Source organism: Coturnix japonica, chromosome 9, assembly GCF_001577835.2.
Source record: "Coturnix japonica isolate 7356 chromosome 9, Coturnix japonica 2.1, whole genome shotgun sequence".
Lineage (NCBI taxonomy): Eukaryota > Metazoa > Chordata > Aves > Galliformes > Phasianidae > Coturnix > Coturnix japonica.
Window position 1 is genome coordinate 18,595,815 of NC_029524.1, and position 27,320 is coordinate 18,623,134.

The 27,320-nt window shown below is 37.7% G+C and overlaps 1 protein-coding gene across 5 annotated transcripts in view; it reads left to right on the forward strand.

Annotated features, from left to right (window-relative positions):
- BCHE (butyrylcholinesterase) overlaps positions 1–27,081 on the forward strand; it is a 46,589-nt gene extending 19,508 nt beyond the window's left edge. For all 5 annotated transcript variants that reach the window (XM_032446555.1, XM_015872027.2, XM_032446554.1 and 2 more), the window contains exons 2-4: positions 1–580; positions 19,550–19,716; positions 24,738–27,081. The exon at positions 1–580 is cut by the window's left edge and continues 945 nt beyond it. In XM_032446555.1, the coding sequence (XP_032302446.1) occupies positions 1–580; positions 19,550–19,716; positions 24,738–24,865 (875 nt within the window). In that variant the 3' untranslated portion in view covers positions 24,866–27,081. The remainder of the gene's footprint in view (positions 581–19,549; positions 19,717–24,737) is intronic.
- The last annotated feature ends 239 nt before the right edge of the window (positions 27,082–27,320 follow it).

Genomic DNA, 27,320 nt, shown 5'->3' on the forward strand with positions numbered 1-27,320 from the left:
TTTTACACATTTATTTTTGTCCATCTGTGGATGGTGATTTTCTCATGGACATGCCAAAAACACTGATTGAGAATGGCATTTTCAAGCAAACACAGGTTTTGGTTGGTGTTAACAAAGATGAAGGAACGAGTTTTCTAGTATATGGAGTCCCTGGCTTCAGCAAGGACAGTGATAGTTTGATCAATAAAACACAATTTGAAGTAGCTTTAACTCTATCCTTTCCACAAGCGAGCCCACTTGCTATAGAATCTATCATTTTTCAGTACACGGATTGGGAAAATGAGCAAAAGCCAGAACATTACCGTGATGCCATGGATGATGTTATTGGGGACTACCATATAATATGTCCTGCACTCGAGTTTGCCAAAAAGATTGCAGAAGTAGGGAACAATGTGTTCTTTTACTTCTTTGAACATCGATCCTCAAAGCTCCCTTGGCCAGAGTGGATGGGAGTAATGCACGGTTATGAGATTGAATTTGTGTTCGGATTGCCTCTAGAAAGAAGAGTTAATTACACCAAAGCTGAAGAAATCTTGAGCCGGTCCATGTTAAGATATTGGGCAAGTTTTGCAAAAACTGGGTAAGTTTGCTGTAGAAGTCTGGTTGGTCAGATGGTTGTTATTGCACAGGCAGAAGAACTCAAACTGTGTTGATGGTCTGTTCAGAATGATGAGGCAGGATTAACTGCTCAGCTACCCGGGATTCCTGTCTTAGTTACAATAAAAGCACCATCTTAGTAAAATAAACTGTTGTTAGTAGTTCACAGTGATGAGTGAGCTTAAGAGAATAATGTCCATCCCTCTATGAAAGCAAGTACAAAACATTTTTTTTTACCATGGTAGCAGCCTTTGCAAAGGAAGTTAATGGTCTCAAGTTTTAAAAATAAAATTGCTAAAATTTTGAAGGCCTTAAACTGTAGAAGTAAGAGCAAAGCCCACGTAGCTGTAATATGTAATTTGTTCAGACCACGCACGTGTAAACATGGAGGTCTATTATGTTCACAAGATGAAATGATTCAGTTTGCTGGATGTTCTTTTCAGAAAGCTTTATGTTCCCATCTGCACTGTAAGTATAATCCTGAGTTGCACTGAAGACGATAACAAATCACTTGCTATTTCCATTAGGCTCATCCTTAAATGAAATACGTACTAGCCTGCATAAGAAGCAAATAAACATATTTCATTTTGATGTTTGAAATGGATTAAATGTAGCCCTTCATTCAGTCTATTTATCTGGTGTCCAGGAGAAGAGTGAGGCAGCTCTTGCTCTGCACGGTGGCATCCTGGGACTCTCTCAGTGTACTATTAAGTTTGGAATGAAAACATTTCAGAGCAGTAAGAAAAACAGCTGTTACCAGAGCCATGTACAATGGGTCTCCAGGCTGCAAGCCTCTTGCAATGGGGGAGCTATCTTGTCTTCTCAGAAGCTTGGTTTGCATTCTCTCCTAATTATACATGAAGAAAACTGTGCTTGTGAAAATATGGAATCAAATGCCTAATTTGTTCTTTAAAAATGTTTAAATTTTAACATCCTGTATTGTAGTTCTTTACTATGAGAGTGGTGAGGTTTTGGAAGTGCTGCCTGGAGAGGTTGTGGATGTCCTGTCCCTGGAGGTGTTCAAGGCCAGGTTGGATGGGGCCCTGGGTAGCCTGGTCTGGTATTAGATGTGGGGGCTGGCAGCCCTGGCTGTGGTGGGGGAGTTGGAGGCTCATGATCCTTGAGGTCTCTTCCAGCCTTGGCCATTCTGTGATTCTGCATGCCATGGTGTACCTTTCTTTTTATTCGTGAAGGACATGTAGATTTAGAAAGGAAGAATTAATTTTGGGACAGTATCTAATTATTTTTCTTAGGAGATTTGACATCAGAAGAGACTATAATGCTCACTGGGTCTATACAACTTTGTACATAAAACATAGGTAGGATTTAGGCATTTCCAGTGATAGAAAATCCAGCACAAGCACTGGCAGGTTCTTTTAACTTAATACAGTTACAGCTATAAAAAGAACTTCTGTGTCTGATCAGAATGTGCCTATTCCAGTTCTTAACTTCACAGATGCTAAATTTTGTTTGGCAGTTTCTGAGATTTGTATTACAGTTTGTGTTCCAAGCAGAGAGAATTCTAGGCTCTATTCAAATAACCCTTAATCCTTTTTCTTGTTGAACAAAACAGGTTATACTCTCGAGTTTTTCACTGTTTCACATTTTTTTCCAAGGCTTGAATAATAACTGTGTCTCTCTTTCGGAACTGTGATTCATCAACACCTTGTTGGAACTTTCCTTGTTAGAATTAAACACTGTCATCCCCAATGAGTCCTAATTACAGGTGTCATCTGTCTTCTATTTCAAGCTGATATTCCCCTGTTTACTCATCCAAGGGAAGTGTTATTTGCATTGACCATGTTGTTATGCTAGGAGCTGCTGCGTGCCCATGCATGATGGTTAATTGATCTGCCCCAATCCCACAGTCCTCCCTTTTGTGCTGGCTCTGATTCAGCTCCAAAACCACCACGTTTCCTGGCTGGCACCAGCCTGAGGGAAGCCCAGCTGCTGAATTCCCTTGTGGCCCCTTTAGATTACACGCAGTGGTGAGCTAACCATTTTTTTTTAATATGCAAACCTTTTTTAAATGGATTTGCTTATGACTTGTTGGTTTATTTATTTTCCAGAGGGTGTATTTTTATGTTGATGTATTAATTATATTAACTAGTTCTATATCATTTATGTATTGGATCTTGAAATATACATATATATTTACTGTAAATTATGAGCATTTTAACTCAGATTAATGACCGTACAGGTGAATATACTCATCAAAAGCATAATATATTGATATTGATTTAATTCTACCAAAATTAAGTGCAAAATGTAATCTTAGAGCTCTTCCTGCTTCCCTCTCGTTTTGGAACCTGGAGGTACCACTCCCTATGAATTATGAGTGAAAGGCTAATGCAGATAAATGCATCCAGCACAGGCACATGTTTTGGAAATGAGCTGTGTATTCATCAATACCAGAGTGCAGGTGAGAGATTCCCAAGATGAAGTCTACATGATGAGATCAGGCAAAGCTTGATAACAACTGCCTCATTGTGGAGAGATGTTATGACAACACTGCTGGTGTCACTTAGGCTCTCATTGAAGGGCAGTGACTCCTTATAATGTGTTGCAACCAGGATCTGATATCAGCCATCCAAAGTGCATAGATTTTTCCATTTAGCTGAATCATTTATTAGCAGAAGAGAAATTGAGGTCTACACAAGATATTGCGGAACAGTGTTTACAGCTCTGTCAAGATCAGGCTGGACGGGGCTCTGAGTACCTGATTGAGCTGCGCTTGTCTCTGTTCATTGCAATGGATTTGGATTGGATGACCTTTAAGGGTCCCTTCCAACTCAGATGATTCTGATTCTATGGTATATGTTCATACATATATAAAATTCAATTACCTGTTGTGCAAAATGGAGTATACAATCCTTGTTGCTGTAGCTGGCTAAAATTAAGTTCTCTGAGGATTGAGTTCACAGCAGACTTTAGCCATCAGTCCAGACATCTCATCTGATTATCATTAGCACTGTAATTAGATTAGCCTACAGATCAAATTTCAAATGGTTTCCACAGCAAATAGCAAATAACCCCTCCTTCTGCTTCCAACACAAGTATAAAAAACCATCGGCATTAGGGTCAAAAATACACTCATGCAATTTATGTACCAGTAAATGATCTGGTCACTATTAACCTTTTATGTGCTATTTTTCTCATCATTGAGACTGCAGATGTATTAAGCTTAATATTCATAGTGTAAAAGGAGTTAGGGAATAAAAATTGTTAGTGACTCCAACAGGAATAGCTGATTGTTGTTTCTCCAGCACCTCTGAACACACAGTAAACATTTATATAGAAATGGGGAAGCCCCATTTGATGTAATGTTTATAGACAACTCTGTCATGATCAAAGGACAAGCATCTGGGGAAAAAATTACTATTCATGTCTCCAGTAGATGAGGAGAAGTTGAGCAAAAAAAGATGGAAATCAGAAATATCAGCACAAGTCTTAATGAGGGTGGTTGACCTAATATGCTAATATGCAGAAGTTCAGGCATACTAGAGAGGGAAGAACAGCCTGTAAAAGTAAGGATATAAGATAGAGTTAATGTGAACTGGTAAAAGTCAGTTTTATTTTGGTGCTTTCTGGCCAGGAAGACCCAGCTCAGCTCACCTCTAGCTCAGCAGCTTGATGTGGGTTGCCACTGGCTCTGTGTTTCTCATGAGGGGTCTACAAGCCCACACTTTGACTCAAACAATAACTGCTTTTTTCACTCTCACTTGAGCGACTGGATTAAAAATGGTCAGATGAAAAGATTTGACCTCTGTCTGGGAGCAGATTCTATTTCTCAGAAATACAGGGAGGCCTGTGGGATTCCTGGTAGCAACATTTAGGCTCAGCCCTTAGGATTATTTCTAGCTAAAGCTACCCCAGTGCTGGCAGGTAGATACAGGTGGACACACATTGCAGAGTTCTGGCAAGACAGATGGCTTTGTGGTTATCTTCCCCTCCAGCTGCACATTTCCAGCATTCCTTCTGAGAAATATGATTGTGATTTATTCCTAGAGCATATCTAAGTAATCAGTGGAACAGGTTAGCTGTTAGATTCTGCAGGTATGTGCTATATGTGGAGAAAAATACTATGCTCTGATTTGGTGTTTAGAAGAGCATGGATCCATCCATTGAACAATCTTCTATTCTGAGAGAGCTGATCAGAGTGCCACTGGGTGTGGGGTGGATGCTAACATCCCCTAAAATGCAGAGAAAGGCAAAGATTACCAAACTGCCATTTAATTCCTGGGGTTGGTTGTCAAAAGCTTTGAGGCATAGATGCTCCTGCTGTTTCAAAATCAAAGCAATTTTTTACTGGCTGTAGTTCCGGTATCAAGCAAGTTCAGCTGATTAACCCAGCTTTTTCTTAGTGTTGTTACCATGATATCATCCAATGCTTTTTCTTGGCATATGCTTGAGCATTGAGAGAGCAACACTGTCATTGCTCCCTCAGAAATCTCAGACATGGAGAGACGAGGGTAATTAGTGGTGCTTTCTTTAAAAAATAAAATAAAATTCAAGCATAATATTTATATTATGAAAAAGAACAGATTCCAAAATTGATTGGGTTTAAGATTATTCCATTTCCCCTCACCTAGGATCTCCTCATCCGATTCTAGTGTTAAGACTATTGGCAGATGAGCATCACTTAGTAGCCTTAATAACGTTGAATAGAAATCTAATCATCAAAATTTGGATAAGCAAAGAAACACAGCCAGATTGTATTTAAATGAAAACTGAAGTGTGATGTTGGTACTATATGGAAGGGGGTGATTCAGGCTTGATATAATCATGTTTGTTTATAGGTGAAGTTCACTGAAAAGATTAGCTTGTTGGCCTTCTGAATGCTTCCCAGCAAACTTGATTTTAAGTGAATTTCGCAGTGATAGAAATGAATTTAAATTTTTATGTTGAGATGCTTCTAAAATTCTTTGCTGCACTCTTGATGTTCTGGAGAAAGCTTTTGAAAGCAAGCGACACTAACAGGTATTATCAATCATGACCAGCAGAATGCTCCACTAACTCTGGTAAGAGGAAGTTTTATTTATCAGGAAAAAATATATGGCATCCCAAATCAGTGGTTGCTAGGTTATGCTTTTTGCATTACTTTATTTGTTAGGTTTGGTAACTGTATTTTTTAGATATAAGTGACGTAAACTGATGAGGAGATAGACAAATCAGATGAACTCAAGACTGTAGTAGAATGTACAGAGATAATATTTTTTAAGGCTTTGTGAAAAATGTTTTGGATAAAAGGAAACTGGCAAAACTTGTCCCGCTGCCAGTTTTACAACTGCTGAAACAAATCTTTGCAGCTTTTTCTATAAAGTGAAGCCTTTGAAATATTTCCTCCTATGTTTTAAGGGAATTTGTGAGGCTTTGATTGTCCCAGTAAAGCTCTGAAGCACTTTGCCCGGTTATTATTGCCTTTTCCTGATGTTCCACTGGTAGACGTATAATAAATTTCAGTGCTTTTGTTACCAACTTATCACAGCGTGTTTATAGATAGTAGTTTCAGAGCAGTGAGAACCAGAACAACAGCCTCATATAGAGTCCAAAAAAGAGACTGAACTGGGGACCTATATCATCTGCGTATGGAAGGGGAAGGATATACTGGGAAATTAAAAAAGATAAAATAAACCTTCCATCCACTTCAAGTTTTTAAATATTTCAGTTACTAAGAAGGTTTACATGCCACTGAGCCATCTGGTGATAGGAAAATCTTCCATTCCCTGTGTTGGTGAAAAGCAAAGCTTTAATTTTGACTCAAAACAGCGCATGCATTCTCACATTCTCTGTTATGGAAATAGTGAGATGTGAAAAAATACTGTGGAAGACATTTACATGTGTAAAAAATGGTTTAACTTTGGGAAATCTATTGTTCACTATACCTATTTCTCCACCTTTCATTTCTGGAGCACTTAAAAGCGGCTCATCATCTTTCCACAGTCCATATGTATTCTTGTATTCAGAAACTGTAATGGAAACGAGTGAAGCAATACATTTGAAAATAGTGCATCATGAAAAAAAAATCAGTAACTAGACTCTCTTGGCAGTCATCTCTGTTTCTGGCTTGCAAGCTGACAAGCTGTCATTGAATTTCAAAACTGAAAACGAGAATATTTGATTCAGTCATCTTCTGAAAAGAGGCCTGAGATACAAATTGTTTAGATTGGCTTAATATTGCAAATACTGCAAAATTACAAGATGTCTTGTTGCTTTTCATATGTGCAGCAAATGCAATTCTATCCATACAGATTTAGTTCTCTGCAAAAGATGAGTCAAATCATTATTTCCAAACATGAGATGAGAACATCTATTAAGGAAATGTCCAAATATTGTAGGAGTAATTGAACGAGATGTAAAACTAAAACTTAAAACTATAAAGCAAAGCATTGCCTTGAGTATAGCACTGGCAATGCCTTACAGAAGAGAGTGAGCTCTAATGCAATTGCCAGGAAAGGAACAGTGGGTAAAGATTCTCTTCCTGATGATGGGAGAACTAAAAAGCTTCATGATTAAATCAGCGGATTTCAATTAAAAAATAAAATAAAAAAGAGTTCTGCTATAACCTTTTCAGCTTTGCACAGAAAACTGTATTAGTCTGGGTTTCTCTAAGATGACTTATTTTGGAATTAAGCACCTGAATTCTTTTATCCATCTGAGACTCTGTTCTTTGCTCCTAAAATGATTTCTAACTCAGCTCTTAACTCCATGTTAAATTGTGGGGGCTATAAATCAGTTTTGACATGTTCTCAGTTACCGCAGTGACAGTCACAGCTTGAAAAGACTGCAGATACTTTTGAAATACTGTCAAAGTTTGCAGGATCAAAACCACCAGTGATAATCCACAGTGCTGGAGGTGTAGAAGGTGAACTTCCTGTGTCTGGAGATGTAGGCAGAGATGCAAACACTCGTACACAGGCAGAAGTGAAGAAATAATATGAAGAATCTCTTTGAGGTGGGTCTTAGTAGAACTATGCTGCCTTTGGCTGACCATGTGCAAGAAGAGGGGGAAATGTCTTGAATGCAATTCTTACCTACTCTTGTGACTAAGAGATATGTAAAGAAACCCATACCAGATGTGCTTCCCTGCTGTACCCAAGCCCTGCAGGAAGCCTGCTTAGGTATGTTTTGGGGAAGAGAAAGAGGTGAAGAGATACAACTGTTCCAAGAGTTAAGATAAAATCATGGAATGTTTTCTACCCTAAAATTGGGGATGAGAATAGAAAGCTTGGATGGAAATCATTTAGCATTTGATGTAGTGCATGTAAGTATAGAAGATGGGAAGACAAGAGAGGGAGATGCTAACAGATGCAAGAGGCTAGGTGAACAAGACATAAATAAGAGATGACAAAAAAACAGATGGAAAGATAAAAGAAAAAGATATCTCAGATAATTGCTAAGGGGTATTTTTAGGTGAAAGTATCTGTGAACAGTGTAATGCATGTATTAACCTGTTTACAAATTACGTGTAAAGAGGGTTCGTATGTAAGAACAATATACTTCACAGATAATCTAGAATTAGAGATTACTTTCCCTAAATCATAACTACAGATACATAAAGAGATGGTAGCAAAAGTCACTTTGAAGTTCTAATTAGTGTTCGCACGCAGTTAATCCTCTTTTTTGGGATAGTCTTCTTCTATGTGGTGTTTCTACAGCTTAGTCCTTGTTTCATCATCAAAAGACAGAAATTGGAGTTTAAAAGGTCTGCAAACCCCATTTTACCAGTTGATTCTGGAACATTAATCTGAAGTCTTACTGAGGAGTTTCACACAAGGAATGGAAACTCTGTGGTACAAATTCTAATTTACTACTCAAGACTGGAGATTGGCTTGTTCCGGGGAAGTGGCAAAGGGGAGAAAAGAGGAAATGAGGAGCAGCAGAGGTTACCTAACTGTATTTTCAAAGGTAGCTCAATATGATGTTTTAATTTTTTTTTATTTTTTTATTTTTTTTCAATCAACTGCAAGAGAAGTCAGTTGTGAGTAAATGTAGTTAGCAATTTATTCACAGGATTTGTGGAATTCTGTCCTCACAAGTCTAGGAGCTGCATAAATAGAAATCAGACATTTCATACTTGCAGTTAGTGATGTTAAAAAACTATAATCTGCTGCAGATATAAAATTAAAAGCTTCTGCTATCATCTTCTTTCCCAGATGTCCCTGGCCTTGGCTTGCATTCTTTACCTTTCCTTGAGGGAAAATAAGACAACTTCCTAATTTCACAGAGTTCAGACTCTATGGAGTGTTGTCTCAAACTTACACCAGGGAGATCTCACATTCTATTCTGCCATTCAAATACTGTAATTTTTATTTTAACTAATGAAGTTTAGAGTATCTGTCTCTCATGAATGGTATTTATTCATCATTGTGTTCTCAAGCAGCAAGTGAATTTTCTTCACAACTAGAAATGCTTAGAAGTTTAAATGATTTTTTTCTTTTTTCCTAGAAATGAAGCAGTGTGCATACTTTAGTTTCTACAAATGTCCCCTTAATTTTGACAAAGAAGGACTTGAAACAGGCTCAGATATCCTCCCCTCTTCACATATTGTTTCATTTATTTAGAGATCTCTTTCTTGGTTCTAGGATGGAGTTTAGATCAGATTTAGAGGATGTTGTAGTGCTGGGACATAATTTTAATGTGTTTGATGTAAAAATACGTATGATCTGAACTTACATATGTCAAACCCACAGAGGATTTATAACAGAGATAAGGAAGTAATTACAATCGTGGCAGTTGAAGTTTGTTGCTTTTGGTCTTCCTACCAACAGAAATAAAGCAGAAGTAGCAGAGGAAAAATGCTGCTGTGATCAATTCCATCACGACACAATACATCCAGATGATTTTATTTGGTTCAAAGCTATGTGGAGTATCCATCTTAAAAAGAAATCATGATTAGGGCAATTACAATTGAAAACAAATCTCAAATATTACATCGTAGTATAGCATCCACTATTCATCCAGTCTTTAAAATTTGGGCTTCAGAGATAAGGAAAGCATTGCATCCATTTATCTGACAGTTTCTGAGTGTCTGTGAACAAACTCTATCAATGGCAGAGAAAGTGAGAGACTGAAACAGCAGCCCTGTAGATATGAATATAGTATTTACTCTTTCTCACAACCAATAGGACTGATAATTTTTACTAAAGCCACTGGGAACTTCAAACGTGGTATTAATAGTTCCATGGAAATAAAACATTTTTCTCTCCTTTTACACACACTCTTTAGATGTTTCCAGGGAACAATTCTAGTTAAAATACTATGTAAGTTCAGATTTTCCCAGGCCGTGAGAAAAAGTGTGGTTGTTAGGGAGAAAAGTGAGTTTCAGTGGATGACTGGAAGCATAAATGCTGGGTCAGTGTCTGTCTACTTATCCTTTTACTTACCTTCTGTGGAAATAACTTCCACCTTCAAAGTCCCAATAGGATTCAGCACCTTATTTCATTTCCAAATAGCTCTCCTCCTCAGCTTCTACAAGTAAGACTAAAAGCTATCATTCCATTTGATTTTCTGCTGAGTATCAAAAAATAGCATCTTTGAAAAGTAGTTCTTGAAAACTAAAATCGGTATCATATGTAAGGTCATAAGGGTCTTAGAAAATACTTTGCAGGAGGATTTGACCAAAAAAAAAAAAAAAAAAAAAAGTTTAAAAAATTCCCTTAGAATGAAAAAGTCTTAAGCCATAGTTGGACTTTCTTTTGTCTATTCAAAAATGACTTAAATATGGACTGTAAATGTTCACACTAGAACCTCGAGTCCCAGAGAAAGTGTGAAATCATCCAAGAGAATTCTGTCCAAAAGGAGAGAAGCTTTTTCTGTAAATAGCTGCATGTATTTCTCCAGCTGGGACCTGATCCAAAGCTTTCTGAAGTCAAATAACCTGCCCCATTTGTTTGGACTTGGATTAGCCTCTAACTTACTGATTCTCTTCAAAATATGTTGCGCTGCTCTTCAAACACCAACCAAAATAACAAATCAGTTGCAAGGTATGTTAAACAAAGCTTTGCTGGAACGTTTTCACAATGCAGGAAACCTAAGTGCAAGGGTTGCAGCATAGACCTAGGAGTAACTGCTGGGTATTTGGCTTAGCTGGCCTGGCTCGTTATAACTCCTGATACCATAGCAGACTCTGACCCTGGAGCCAGGGATCTAAGGCAATGAGCTCTTAGATGCATTGCAAGCATGCCCAAGTTGCTAAGGCAGAACATCCTGGATCTAAATTTCTCAAATACTGTATTACTTATGGCCAATATTTTAAGACTTTTCTCGTTAATCCTTTCTATATAGCAGGAATTCATAAGTACCAAGACGTGCACAAGCAAGAATAGTTTCAACTTGATGAACTTGTCATGAATCAGTTTTCAGCAGAAAACAATAAGATCAAAAAAGAAGCAACAGCTTGTTACTTCGTTTCCTGAAACTGATATTGTTTGTAATAACACATATCATGTTAAATTATACTCTAAGACAAGACACTTAAACACACCACGGCTGTCACCAAGCTGGAATCTGGAAGGAATATCCTGAGCTTTATTTAGCCTGTGAAGACGTAAGCCTAGTTGCAAGGTCCTTCTCCAGTTTCTGTCAGTTAAAAAGCATGCCAGCTGGATCCTACACGTTTCTTCAAGGATCAACACAAGAAATAATGTTTATCTTCAATATAACTTGCAAAGCAGTTTCCCTTAGCAGGGACTCAGAGGCACTTTCTGGTCATTAGGTAATGAACTTATGTTTGCAATCTGTAAGTGAGAACAACAAAAAATAATGAACTTTCCGTCAACAATTGCTTAAGAAAAGTAATTTGGAGGATTCAGCTCTGCAGTTACTCTCATACTTGTACTAAATCACTTGGGTCCTTTCATTCAGTACCGTGGAAATCCGAGTAAGGCTCAGTGATCACAGGATCAAAACCAATGGCTTTTATCTCCCATTAAGGAACAAGGAAACAAAAAAGTTTTAATTACTACAGGTTTTCAGAAGCTGGTTACAATTTTTTTTTTCAAGAATCACATTCTAGTTTAAAAAATAAAAATAAAATCAGTGCTTTTAAACTATTTATTTTGTAAACTCCACTATTATTCTTAGTGACAGAGGAGCACAAGCCATATATCTTGAGAATGCCAGTGCCATGAGGCTTCAGAGAAGCTTAGTGTATAAAATAGATAATTGTGAATGCTTTCAAATCACCCAGTAAGCTGCAGGCTGACAGTATCCCTGTCTGAGTTGTCACCTTTCAGTATGGAAGTTTTTAGAGCTTGGTTATTATAAATGACACCACTCAGAGTTTTCAGTTGATAGATTGGATAGTTCTTTTCCACTACTCTGAGAGGATAAAGACCTTTAGAAGATATTTAAAAACAAAATATTAAGCATGTCAAGACATTTGCACGAAGAAACCATCAGGATAGATAGGCTGGTTAGTGATTAGCTCTTATCAAGGACAACCACGGAGAGCTGCCTCAATTAAAGAAAAAACAGCAAGGTAACTTGTTATGTGGTGTTATGTACAAAGAGTACTAAGTGACATCAAAGCTAATTTGTGAACGTCAGCTTTCCAACTCACTTATATAGGAGTGGCACTTCCCCTTGTCTTGTTATTCTAAATAAGACAATCCAAAAACCTTAGGTAATGCACAGGAAAATGTCTCTGTCATCTTGTCTTTGCTGTTGCAGTTTCTAACAACAGAAAGTCTCAAAGAGTATGTTTTAATGTGAAATATTTTGGCATAATACAGTGAGATTTTGCACAGGGAGTCCTTCAGATCCTTTTAGCATACAGTAAATGATAAGCTGACTTGGGAAAATGTTCTGAAAGCTAAGAATTTTTCTTACAGGTGTTACAGATGCTTGTTGAATTTTTTCTATACTGACTTCTCTAAGGATAGGCTCCAGAACAGGTTCATTGTCTTTGTTACAAGAGCTTGAGGTCTGCCCTCAGGTAAAGAGGATTTTGAGTCTTCCATACCATGGCCTGCTCCAGTTTCTAGTTGAGAGTGACTCATCTGAAACTAATAGCAAGGTAGGAAGACACCAGCACAAGATCAAATTGTCTGGGGGTTGGGGAAGATTCGACAAGCACTTGATCTTCTTTTTGGTAGGATTTTAACATCTGTTAAATTCCCAGTCATACATTGGGAACAATGCTGTACACAGGCCTACACTGTCCCTGTGCGGACTGCACCACCACCCAGAGCTGCTGTTAGCCTGACAGGGGTTGCTTTGTGACAAGAAGATGAATACAGCTATAAATATTATGCATCACGGCCTTTGGAAATTACGTGAGATATCTGGAGATGTTTGCCTGACTAATGCCACAAATGCTTCTGGCTCTCTGGCTGCACAAGCAGCCTGGTATGTGGGGTGATCTTCCACCAGCAAACCACTGCTCCATGCCCAGATGGAGAAGGGAAAGCAACAACGTGTTCTCTGCCAGGCTGTAAAAAAATAATAATAATATTAAAAATAAAAAGATTCATCCATTTGGCTTGAATGCTAAGTGAAGTACTTAAAGATATTTGTTTGGGTGTTTTATTTAGTGCCATCATGATTAATGGAGATGTCCTACAAAACAGAGCCATTAATAAATCAGAAAACTAACATCTATTTTTAGGCTACAGATCTCATGGCCTTTCCTCAAAACGTATGATACCCTCAGAGGGGTTGCTTACTGACTGAGGCATGGGCAGGAGAGAGTCAGGCTTTGTACTGCAGGAAGAGTAAAGCACTGCTATGCCCTATCCCTCTGAGGGTTGGGAGGCTAGAACTTTGGTGGGGACCTGTCATGTGATGCTATTATTAATTAGCCCTCATCATCCTATAATTTTTCATTTATCTACATTCTGCTTTATTAAGGTAAGTAGCTATGTTTATTCATGGCATCATTACAGTTTAGTCTGTGGTATCCCTTGTGAGTTTGGTATCCAGTATGACTCTGCTTCCCACCTCTTATGGATATCAACAGTTGACCCTGTAGCCCAGGTGTTCTCTTATCCTCTTAATCAGTTCGTCTGCCCTGTAACTCTTAGTCTCTTTTACCCTCATGAAAACACATTAGAAGAAAACACAACCAAAGTTTATAACACAGAAAAAATCTTTTTGTTACGCAATTCTACCAGTGCAAACTCAAAGTACAGTATTAATTGCATTCATTATTGCTAAGTTTCACATCTGCACTGAGCTACTGCATTAGAATCTATGCTGCTGCCCTGGCTGTGCTGCTGGGATGTACTTGTGCAGGCTTCAGCAGCTTCTGCAATGACATTGTAGTTCTTATTTGATTCTGAAATGACTGTTTCCATAATTCTTTAAGACTGTTATGCAGCTGCAGAAAATGTGCAAGAGACAGCGTTACTGCTGCTGTTGCATTCCCAGGTAGCTGGGATGCACTTCCCCCTCCCTGTCATCCTGTGCCCATGGTAACACAGAGTAAAATGGCATCCCATGAAAAGCAGCTGATTGCCAGCACTGCCTGATAGCTGCAAGGAGCCATGAAAGCTAATAAAAATGATTCACATTCATTCTCTCCTCCCTGTAAACCAGCTGTTTAAAAGAAAAGGGGGCAAAATTGAGAGTGAGCATCAACGGAGATACAGCCCTGGTGAAGTCAATAAAGTTGCACCTAGCAGGAGCAGGTCCCCATTTAATTTCAATTCTTACTGCACAGGGGAAGCAGAGGGTGAAGCAGTATTATCATAACCTTTCATTAATCTCAGCAGGCACCTCGTTCAGCTAACGAGACACATGCCAGCAGAATGCCAGTGTGGTGATAACCTGCAGAAGGCATCGAGAAAGAAACTGCCTTGCTGTGCATTGTGTTGTTGACTGGTGCTGCACTGATGAGAGTAGCAGGGAGGTAAGCTGTGCACAGAGGGGCCACCTTCCCACTGCTCTGCAAATCAGAAAGGAATGGGGTATCCTCTGCAGGGTAGACTGCAGGCAGCGAGCTTGCTGAGCTGCTTTCAGAGAGGGTCAGAGGAAAGCCAGCAGCTACTGAAGAGACAATTAAGAGCAATAACATGCTGCTCAGGGGAAATTAGTATGTGCTTCTTCTCAGGGAGCAGTACCTCTATGAACAGCTGCAGCCAGGCAGAAGCGATGTGTGTTTGTGGACTTCCAGGCAGGTCTGGCTGGAGCAAGGGGCTGCCAGGCACTGGAGGCAGAGTTTTTCAGTCTATGAATCTCTTAGTGAGTCTGGGTTTGTATAATAAATCTGCGTTAGATGGATGAAATAATAGATGAATGTTGTTGCTGTTTTCTTTAGGGAAGCACACAAGGTGCTAACTAGATCCCGTTATAAACAGAGCAGCTAAATAGGAATAGAGTGAATGCATGGGACAATCTAAACCAGCATGTGGTACAGTGTTGGCAACACTCTTTACAAAGGTAAATTATGTCTAAGCCTTTTTCCAAGAGATCTATCACAAAAGATTTTTCTTTGTGGATGACAAAATATAATGTTACAGTGCAAAAGAAGCTCTCTGTTAAATGGAGACACCACAGAAGAGTGAAAACTATTAAAAGTTCACTCACAAAAATAATGTGAAATAGAAAATAATAATAATAATAAAATCAATGATTAATTAAATTTTTTGTGAATTTGTTTGATAAACCATCAAATTAATGCTATAAATATTAATAAATACGCAGTGAGCTAGTGTTGTTTTCCAGGCTATATTGATCATATTAATGAGAATGGTAATGTTGGCGTTTTGATTATGATAAACAGAACTGTGTTCAGGTTCTTGCATTTTCCATCTGAAACAAATTAACCTTCTTTTTTTTCTGAAGTTTCGGAAGAAGAACACTAAATACACAGAAATGATCATAGAATCACAAAATGGCTTTGGTTGTCTGGAAGGGATCTTAAAGCCCACTCAGCTCCAACCCCTGCTGTGGTCCCCAGGGCCCATCCAATCTGGCCTCAGGCACCTCCAGTGAATGATCTCCTCTGAAGCCCTCTTCAGTCCGGCTGTCAAATCTGGAGTGTTTCCTTTGAATGAGTCCTGAAGATAAAATTCTATTGACAGTTATGGCTGTGCAATACCCAAAAAAGGAGAGTATGATCTCTCAAAAAGTAAATGAAAGAAAAAAGAGCAAATTCCATGGATCCAAGGATTACAATACAGCTTATGAACTTGAGTGGGAGCATATATATATATGAGCTCCCACTCATATATATATATGAAGCTGCATGAGAGCAGCTTCAGTACAGTTGAACTGCTGAAAACTGTTTTTCACGTTATTGAGAAAATGTATGGCTACCTTAAACACTTGTCTTTATAAAACAAATGAGAAACTATAAGTGAGGTGCTGTCAGTATCAGAGAGAAGATGCTGGCCTGTAACCTCATGGCATATGAAATGCAAAAAAAAAATAGAAGAAATACAGAAATAAATTCTGTTTACATCAAAGTTCTTTTCTTCTTCTCTTGCACTTCTTCTCTGGGAGCAATTCAAATAATTGCACTTCTCCATTGCCCTACATCTCCTGCACACGGTAAAAACTGTATAGAAAATAGACTAAAAATGTTCTGTGAAGAACCTCACATTTTCTGTGAACAAAGGGAAGATATTTCCTGGCTAGAGCTTAAGGATAAGGTCAGAGATCTAAGGAATGTTTTTAGTGTTTAATGAAGTTGATACATGATAGAAGTGTGGCCCAAGCCCTACTGGGCATGCTTTCAGGCCACACTAACAGCACTGAGGTAGCCAAAAGTGAAATGTACTAAAGAAGAGAGGAATGAATGGTATCAGAAAATGAAAGAGCATCAAAATGTTAAGAGGTCTGAGAAGCTGCTGAAGTCCACAGGATGCAGGTTTCCAAAGAAATTCTGAGCATTGTTTTTAGTATCTGGAAGTTCCAATATGTCAGCAAAGATCATCCAGCCAAACCCAGATGGACACAGGTGGGGCTGTATGGCATTGTATGGTAACTGTTAAGTCACTGAACCGCTGATTGAGCACCTGGGGAAAGGATCTGGTCAGCCCTGGGAGCACAGGTGAAGGCAATTCAGCTGTGTGACTGGAGAGGGTGCTTAGACCTCATTTAAAGGCTGACTGCCAACGTAGAAAGATCTCTTTCTGGAGATCTATTCCTGCTGAAGCTCTTCCCTGTGAACCTGGCATCTTCTGATATGGGCAAGCAATTTTCTTCCCTTCCTTTATAACACCTTTTTATAGTGCAGATCCATCTGTTATTGCATCTTTGTCATAGTGCCTTTCCAACTGTATTGATCTGTCCAATTGTTGCAAGTGTATCAGATTCCTCTATTGGTAAGAATATTTTCATGAAACTTTTAATTTTTTTTTAATGTTAATATTGTTAAACTTGGAGTTTGGTCCAGACACTGTGGTATTTTATAGCTTTTTCTGTGCCCTGCAATTCTTATCGTGAAGTTATTAGCAAGAAGGAATGAAATGTAATTGCAATAGGACTGCAAGGTCATAATCGTAACTTGTTCTTACCAGTTAAACATTACACTTTTGTGATCTCTCTGTTTTGCTGTAACTTGGAGCTGCTTTTTAACTTCAGAAATTTTCAGTAGGGAAGCTAAGATGGAAATTACTGGATATGTCTTTGAACAGTAAGAGTTCTGGAAATTAGAGAGAATGTCATGATCAGCATGCTCACATATTTCAAAATGCTGCATTCTCCTGACAGTTCTTTCAATAATTTTTAGTAAAATACATCTGTAGCCATTGTATAATCCCCCCTACACCTGCAAATTATAACATGGAGTGTCATGATTTATTTCACAGCATAAAAGCTGTTAAATGAATACTGACAGCACCATTAGCGTTCTGATCTTGAAATGAAGTGCAAGTCAGCTCTGCTTAAGTTGTCGTTTTTGCGAGTCACAAATAAATGTGCGGTTAAAAGGGTGCCATAAGTTAATCAGAGCAAAATTGGTAAAGAAATATCAGTAAGGAAGTGAGCCAACCAGGAAATGGCATGCTTAATCTCTTACTGTAACATCATGTTTCTGTAAGTGGCAGATACTTGGTGCTATAGACTGGAGTAAAGCAGATAGCTGAAAAGGGGCAAATGTTTTACTCATTCTGTATGGACTAAGAGATGTCAATACTATTTCTTGTGCTCAGATTACTCCCACCTACACCCACTGCCTTGTTCCTACTTGTGACAAGCAGCACTCTAGCAGGCTCCATGCATGCTGGACTCCTCTCTGATTGCTGCCCTCTGGGAAGTCTCGGTGAAAAGTGGAGAAAAGCAAATTAATTAAGCTTCTAGTGCTCCTTAATTTATCCTGGCAAGGATCATCAGCTACCATTGTTCTGCCCTAAAAACCATTCCTTGATGTCATCTTCTAGCAAAGAAAATGAGTCTTCCTACTTGCACAGAAATAAGATATTTAATTTGTCTTCTAACATCTTCAGAGTTAATACAGATTTGTATTTTAAACAGTCACAGATCATCCACTTTTTTTTCCCCCTGAAATATCATATTCTGTCTCATTTTTTCTCTAATTTTGTTCTCTTTAAACACTCAAATCCTTTTTTCTCTAGTCATAGAGATCCATCCAGTAGATGCTACATGTTGCCCTTTTTGAAGGGGAAAGCTGGATCTGTCTGTCCTTTTGAATGTTAATGTTTGTCACTAGAGCCCTATGAATTCTATTGTATTATAAATATTTATCACAACTATTTTAATACTAGCAGCTGTGATTCTTTAATGTGCAGAGTCTGTGTTGTAAAGATCCAAATGCTCTGTAGCTCTTCCCAGGTTCCAGAAGATTTGAAATTGTTCTTTTTTTTGGCACTCCTTTAGTGGAGCTCAGCATAGTCCAAGGAGGATCTTTATTTTCCTTAATGGGAATTAATTCCTTTCTCTCACACTATAGATCCATTGTAGAATTTAGACAGTTTTGAAGCATTTTTTTTGGAGCCATTTAGTCCAATCGGTTTATCTATCTGAAATGATCTGAAATGTTGAAACTAAACCATGAATCATGGAACTTTCTGAACTAGCTTATTTGTTCTTTTAAGGCACCAGTAGTAATTTACAGCTTCTGTTCCAGATTAAACACATGTAGCTTATGCATAGCAGTTCATCAAGTATTTTTATCGTAAAGTGTATATACAAAGGCTGCTATGAAAATAATGTCTCCTATTTTGTTAAATTGGCCCTGACAGTCAGTTGGTGGAATGGCAGTAAAGACTGAACCTTTCCACCAGTCACAGGGTCATAGAATGGTTTGGGTTGGAGGAGACCTTTAAGATCATCTCGTTTCAATGCCTTGCTATAGGCAGGGATGCCTCCCTCTAGACCAGGTTGCTCAAAGTCCCATCCTGACTGGCCTGGCTGACCTGTTATATTTTGTTGCCTTACTACAGATGGCAGCAAAGGGGCAATCTGGCAAAACAGTATCAAATACAGTAGTGCATATGAGGTGAAAGTGTGGGGAAAAAATGATACCCACTGACATTCATTATGTCTGCTGAATGTTTCTGGAGACCAAACAGTGGATGTGAGCGCAGTGAGGTGGTAGGTAGTACATTTCAGCAGTGATGATAGCAACAGTAGTCACAGGTTGTGACCAGCTGGTACAGATTATTATGTGTATGTGCTGCAGACTCTTCATCACTGGCAGAAGTGCGTTCCTGAGGGTGGTGACTGTGTTGGACAATAACGTTCTGTAGCTGAGAATTTGCTCTATCAAATAGTGTTGTTGTGCTTTTTGTGTCTGTTGCAGTTTCCATAGAAATAAGTAAGAGGCATTACTTTAAGAGCAACCTATGTATAATTTTACTTCCAAAAAATATTTCAATCAGTTTTGTTTTTTTTCTTCTCTTGCTTAAAAAGGTGTACTCCTTTAATTCCAAACTAACGTTAAGTTGAAATAACTGTTGAGTGAAAAACAAGAAAACAAACAACTATATGTGATATGATGAAATGAATTCTCATTCAAAATGAAATGTTTCTCTTTGTCACATAGAAATCCAAATGGGACCCTGATCAATGGAACGAGATGGCCAGTCTTCACCAGTACTGAACAAAAATATTTAACATTAAATACTGATGATTCAGAGGTGCTTACAAAACTACGTGCTCAGCAGTGTCGGTTCTGGAATATTTTTTTCCCCAAAGTACTGGAAATGACAGGTAAAAATGTTTTTTTTAAGATACCTTGATCTAAATTGTTTCATTCAAGCCTCGTTTGGTTGGTATTATTGTGATAATTCAATTTAAGCCTTTGTGTTTCCATTTATAACTCTATTTCCATGGAATGTTCAGATGTTGGATAAAATTACCAATGCTGCAGTGATGGGTGTCATACTTTATAGAAGGGAAAAAGAAAGAATCATTTTTCCTGGATCCTAATCTAGAAATGAGAGTTTCTACTTGCAACCATGAAATAATACTTTGTGTTGTAACAGTTCACTGAAATAGTATTTTGCATTTCCAATCTCCTTTTATGCTCTAAAGAACTCCTGGAACAGTACGTTCCATACATATAAGTATTTCTTCATCATCTGTTGCCTCTTTCATCATTTCTTCTACTGAAACAGATAAGCAGGGTTACTTTAATTTGATGTAAGAAGATAGAAAACAAGGCATAAGGAAACATTATGTCATTGTTGCAATTTGTAGTTCAAGCTTAGTTCAGATAGACAAAGTTTCTAATTGTGCCAAATGGTCAGTTTGATGTGGATGTGCTTGTCGATGAACCACATCGTGATCACTGCGTAAGTTGTGCTACACTGTTGACATCTTCTCTATATGCCACTGCTGGGTCCAAGTGTTTTCCAGCATCTGAGCAAGCAGGTTTCCATGATAGACTGGGCGGGTTCACTGAGGCAGTTCTAGTCCCCAGTATCTTTGTGGTTATGTATTTTGATCAGGCAAGAAGATCTGTTGTCTTCAATAATATGTATAAATAGATAAATGTCTTGTTTTAGGGTTAAGAAAATTAAGAAGGAATAAAATAAAACTCATGAACGTAACACCTACAGAAAATTCAGGCCTTTCTATCTCTGAAATATTTTGTATGATTTTTGGAAGATTTCTTAAAGTCTCCCACTTCAATTTTGATATGTAAAATTATAACTGAAGACATGAGTTTGAGTGTCAGATACACCAGACTTAGACATGTTATGTGGGCTCACGATTCCAACTTGACATAATTGCTACACACATACATGGGTAGCTCTATTGCAATGGGCTGACTGCACCCAGAGTTCCCTTTCTTCACAGTCACCCAAAGATTAAGCAGGAACATTCAGCATTTAGTGTTTCATTTGAGGGCAGGAGCGCCGGGACAACCACCGGAACATTTTCGGATGATGGCTGCTGAAAGAAACACACTGGAGGGACAATAAACAGTAAGTGACTCTTAAGAAGCTTTTAGAGCAATCGTATGTTAATTATAAAAGCATCTCTTTAAGACTCTATCGCCTCAGTGCAGTCTTTAACACATCCTGAGCCCCAGCTATTTACATCTCTGTTTCCTCTAGATTATGGAAAGCTGCAGGTAGCCAAGATTTCCATTTGTTTTTCATTACTATTTTAGTGTCCAGTATATATAGTGCATGCATTTCTGTTTCACTTGATATTATTGCATCATCCATCACCTATAAGGAAATCAAACCTCAAAGTGGCCACTATAAATATATTGTATTAAAAAGTAAATATGTAAACTCTGAAAAAATATTAACTATAGAGGCAGAGGAAAGTTCAACCTCTTGAGTAGTAATAACCAAAATCACTGTGTTTGCAGTGAACCTCTCAACAGCATCTGGACTCCATAAAACAATGCTTAGAGTATTCAGACTGTTAAAAATGTGATGACGTAAAAAAGTCACCATCAGAATTAGTTGCCTATTTCCATAGAGCTACGTACTGCACTCCTTAGGCATGCAGAAAAGTGGATTAGCCAAAACTAACCTCACTTACAGCTGACAAAGTAAATTCTACTCAATGTGCCTATGGCAGCCATCTGTAGACCTTTGTAATCTTGATTCTTACCAGCATTTTGCATCCTGGATGGTAAGAGGGAGAACAGTTCTTACAATACTTCACCCCCAAGATAGGGCTATTTCCATTTGGAAGATGGTAATAATAATAACCTGAAGTCCTGAAAAATATATACGAAAACAAATATCCTTTTTAATTTTGCATTTATTTTTTTTAAAGCACTGATATTAATACATGCGACTAAAAGGTATTGAATACAGAGATACTGAAGTAGACATTCTTCTTTCTGGAAACTATCACCATGAGAGAAACAGCAGCATAAAGTTGTAGTGTTTATGATACTGATGAACCAAGAAGTTTTGCAGGTACCAGCATTTATGAGCTGTTGAGGAGGACAGAAAAAAATAATTCCAGCTTGTCATCCCTTATTAATTATACTGTGTCAAAACAGCTACATGGCCTTTGTCTCAATCTTAATGTTAATACTACAAAAATAAATTCAAGATTAGCACTTTGTTGGCACATGTAGCAGAGCAACAAATGATGGTATAAATGGCTAAATTTAACTTTGCTATAATGCCATTGAATTTGAGGGCTGAATGCCTATGTGGAAAGAAATGCCAGCTGTCTGTGCTGACACTGTTGAAGAATCAAAACAACCTTTTATTTTTTTTTCCCCCTTTGTTAAAGTAGGACCTTTCTGAGCATCAAGGTATGACTCACTGCCTCCTGAAATCTCCCCCCTTCTCCTTGTAAACTCTTTGCTTTGCATTAGACTAATTGGTATCTATAGCCTGAGTCTATCTGGAAGATGGCATATAGCAAAATAACAGTATTATCAGCTGATTACCAGAGAATTGTAGCACCTAGTAATCTGAGCTGTAATTATCAGTCAAGTCGAATTCTCTCATCTCTTTTTTTTTTTTTTTTTTTTTTTTTTTTTTACCTTCCTGCTTTCTGGCTGTCAGCTCATCCAAGTCATAGGTGGTTGTTTCAAAGAGATTGATGATGTTGGTGATAATGGGATGCATTGACTTGTGACTTCAGGCTGGATCTTATCGCTGAAAAAGCAAACAAATAGGAACCCAAGTTCTTACTTCAGTGTTTTCCTTTCACCCTCTTGTCTTTTAGATTCATAATGGTGGCAAGTCTGAATTTCTCATTGTCTGTTTTCTCCATCTGAAATGTCTCATAATTTATACTCTCAACCAGTGACTTTTAATTGAATATGTGTGTATTATAAAGCTATTCCACTTTCCAATGTCTTTGGGCACAAACACTTTCTGCACATTAAGACTTCAAACACATCAAAACCTGAATAATTAAAGAAAGAACAGTTTTTTGAATTCATAAATGGAATCTTTGCCTGGATAAACAAAATTGAAAACTAGAGTAAGACAAGAAACGATATTTATGTTTTGCTTCTCCTAATAATGCCAGTGATGGTTTATGTCAAATGACCAATTCATCTGGCATGTGGAAAATCTGATTCTGAAATCCTGGATAATTCCTTAAATTGGAAATGTGCAGAGATGAGTTCCTAGGGTCAGGAAAGTCATACACTTTGTTTGTCTTCTCCCTCCAATTCTGAGAGTTATATCAGCACATCTTAGTAATCAAAACATGCTGTTATTGTTATCAGTGTTTACAAGTGTTCCCAGGGTTAATCACAGCTATGGCCAGCAGAATAAAAAGTAAAATCATCTCAACTGTTCTTTGAACTCTGATGTAACCAAGTTTATTTACTTATTAGAACTGAGAGCGATTTGGTTAACTTTTTAATATTTCTTCCTATATTTGTTCACAATATCACTTTTGACAAGAAGTACAGAACCTTCCCAAGAAAAAGTATCTTGGTTTTATTTCTGGTCTCACTGGAACAAAGTAATGTAAATCTCATTTCAAAGTCTCATTAAATTGCCATCTGGATTTCCAGACCGAAAAGGTTTGGAAATGTTGAGCTGAACTGCAGATAAGCAACCAAATTACTGGATGCCTCTACAAACTAAATCTCTGAATCTGTTAACTCTCTTTCCAGAATGTTTTCTCTACTGATGTGTAAAACACAAAAGTATTTCATTTTCACATAACCAGTTAAACTTGCAGCGCTGGCAGATCATAAAAAATGGGGGAAAAGAGTGGTTTTATGGAGGGAAAGGGCCTATGCTCTATTGCAGCAGAAGAACATAAAGTCAAAAGAGCATAAAGAACTCATGGAGCTGTTATCTAGTGAACACAATTACTGCATTTTTTGGAAGCAAGCTACATCAATATGGGACACTGAGATAATTAGGTGCAAAGTGAATAAAGGCATTCATAGATCATCAATGGTTTCTAAACTTTAAGAAAAATTCTGCAGCTGACCCACAGTATGCAATGAGCCCTTTATGTTTTATCTTTCATTTTGTACTTGTAGGTGTTGTTCCTGCAAGGTCACTGCATCCCTCTCTAGGGTTAATTATCTTTTGGGACTGGAGGAAGTGATCCCTGTTCATAAGATACTCCAGGAACCTTGTAAAATGATATATTTTTATTACTCTTCTCATCCTCAACCACTGCTCTGATACCTATACCAGATTTGGCAATAAATATTACCTTGGGATACAGGATTAGTCAGCAAATGCTTTACAGGCTAGAATTAAAAAAGAAATTGATTTTACATTGTCATTATGTACATTTTACAGTATCATTTTCCAAACTTATGTCACTTATGCATTAAACATGCAGATTTATTTTGAAGCAGGGTGAAATCCTGGTCGTCCATTGTAATTCATTGAAACTAACAGCAGGACAGTTGTGGCCTTCAACAAAGCTGTGATTTCACTGTAACTTTACAAGTTACTTACCTCAGATTGCATATCATGTTCTTTGGGGCATGTAGGCTTCACTGTAGGATATATTGAACTAATATTTCAAGGATTTCACAAAAAGATGGCTCTAAAATGACATGTTTGATGGGCAGAATATTATGCAAAGCAGCAATCCCATACATAGACGTCTTTATTCCCGTGAAGTGTGCCTGAGTGATATCTGCAGTTCTTCCTGATCTGTCACTGAATTTCCAGTTGGTCCAAATTTGAGAAAAAAGATACAAAAGAATATCCTAAAATGTATTTAGAGCAAATGACATTGATAATCAGAATTATTTTTCAATTAGCATATAAAGAGATTCAAATTTAGATTAATGTAACCCATTTCATGTTTTACAGGAAATATTGATGAAGCAGAACGAGAGTGGAAAGCAGGATTCCGTCGCTGGAACAATTACATGTCAGACTGGAAAAATCAATTTAATGATTACACCAGCAAGAAGGAGAAATGTGCAGGCTCTAATTAATATGTTTACCCAATCCAGTATGTTCTTATTACTGACCATCAAGGCAAGTATTGTGGTAGTTATCTGACGTGGCTAGCATTGAATACGTTAAGCAGATTAAAAAAGTATTATGGATATAATTTTGATTTCCCAGATCTTTCATTTATATTTTACCTCATATCTCAATAAACATTACAAAAGATCTGTACTCTTTGAAGCTTCATTGCTTCACTGTGTTAAATAGGACTACAGAGATTAAAGTCTGAAGATTAATGGTGTACATATTATAAACACTAGCTGCTTAAATTCTCACTTCAAAGATACTATATAATCTGTTATAGAAAAAAATGGATTTTCTTTAGCAGAAATAGCAATGTTTTATAACATTGCAATGCAAAACACAATTGTTTTTGATCTTTAACTGCAATGCCACAGCACTTAAGCTTTGCTTCAGACATAATTTAATTGACATAAATATAAAGAGATTACAACTTTGCTGGGCACGCCAAACAATATTTGCTTGTTAGACCAAAAAGTTTAAAGACAGACATTAAAGCCTGAATCATGGCTTTTTTTTATGGCAAAATCTGTAGAACAAAGCCATGATTGGAAAGTATTCAGGCTATCTACGGAAAACCTAAATCACTCTGTTCAAGCCCAAAGTTGAAATAAGCCAGAAAACCTGAGGCCTGTGCTTCTGCTAGCCTCATTTTTTCGAGGAGTAAGAAAGCTCTGGGTTCATGAACTCACTAACTTTCCCTGTTCAGGTGCCCAGATGACTTTGGCCTGTGCACGTCTGTGCAATTAAGGTGAGCTCCAGCTATGAAAATTCTGTATGCTGAGTTATCTTACAGTTGAAGGAGAGGCCCATGTATACTGGAACGCAGTGGATACATTTTTAAACCTGTAGAACACTGATCTATGTATTATCAAGCTCATTAGATACCAGCCGTTAAGGGCCTACTAAGGAAGGCTGAGAAGGACCTCGCTGCAGAAGAACGCTGGGATATGGTGGGAAAGACCCAGATCTTTGGCATGGTCAAATGAGCTCTATTTGTCACGCATGTAGGCATCTCCACAACTGCTTTCTACCCACTTGAGATGAATCAATTAGATGGTCCTAAAAATACCCCTTGGATTGCTCTTCCTCCTCCTTTTCTGCTTCTGGATGAGGTTGGAAGTTGTATGCCTCAATAACACCTTAAATAGCTGCCTTTTACTGGCCCATCTGGGAGGAATAAATGTCAAAAATTTGACAAACATAAAGAGTATGTAAAAGCAACAGCCCATCTCATAAATAAATTATTCTGAAGCTTTCTGTAAAAGTAATAACCTTTCAGTGCATCTATTTTCTGTTCTAGTGATTATGAGCTCTTGCAAAATTCCTTTTCAAATTTAATATACTGAAGAGATCTAGATAAGGAACAGAGGGTGGTCTCTTTGGGGCTTTCAGTCTGACCAGATGGGATCCCCATTATTACATGAACAAATGAGAGTGCAGAAAATCCATCCTCTGTTACTGAAGATGGCTTACCTTTTCACAGTTATTTCTAGGTTATTTTATGGAAAACCACCTTTAATACAGAATTTCAAAAGACTTTGTCCTAAATAGTCAAAAAGCTGGTCATTTTTGAGCAGGCTGATTAAAACTTGCTTGTACTTGGGGTTTTTTTTTAAAACCTCCTCACACAGCTCATCACATTTGTACCACAAATACTTGGCCCACTACATTAGCATAGTTACTACTATTAATAATAGCATGGAGAGCTAAATCATTTTGTGCTACGTTGGCTGTTTGCTGGATATTCTTCATACCACTGAAACACTATTAAGGGTAAACTTCCTGTCATCACTGAATCTTGCTCACACAATGTGCTTCACAGATATGCTGGATGCTGATCTGCCACAAAGAGCCTTGAATTAGCACCCAAGTATATTTAGAAGTAGCATTTGTCTTTCTTGATATCCTCTTTTTTGTTGTATTTCGCTATCTGTCTAATCACTCCTTTGTGGAAAAAAGAAATCTAATTAAAATGCTTAAATAACCTTTGGGAAGGGCAGTCTATAAAATATTTTGCTGCAAAGGTGTCCTTTGTATGTGCTGTGAGACAGTCTGGATAAGGTCTTCTTGAAGACTAGTGCTCTTTCTGGAGTATTTCTACCATGTCTGTGACATGTTCTTAAATAAAGGGAGGGAAGAAGGAAAAACAGTAAAATAAATCTTAAATCACTCTGAAGAGTTGTTTTATGAGTTGCTTTACTGAGTTTTTTTATGTGAATGTATCGCTAGCTTTTCATTTTTTGTATACTGAAAAATAATTAGTATCTCCATTTGTCATTCATGTGAATACAATGTATCATTTAGCCCCTTGCTTATATCCCACACTTTAGCAAATAAAGCCTTAAGCACTTGTACAAAAGTAGCTAAAAGAACAAGACCTCTGGAAAACATTGTGGATGGCTGAAAACTAAGGGC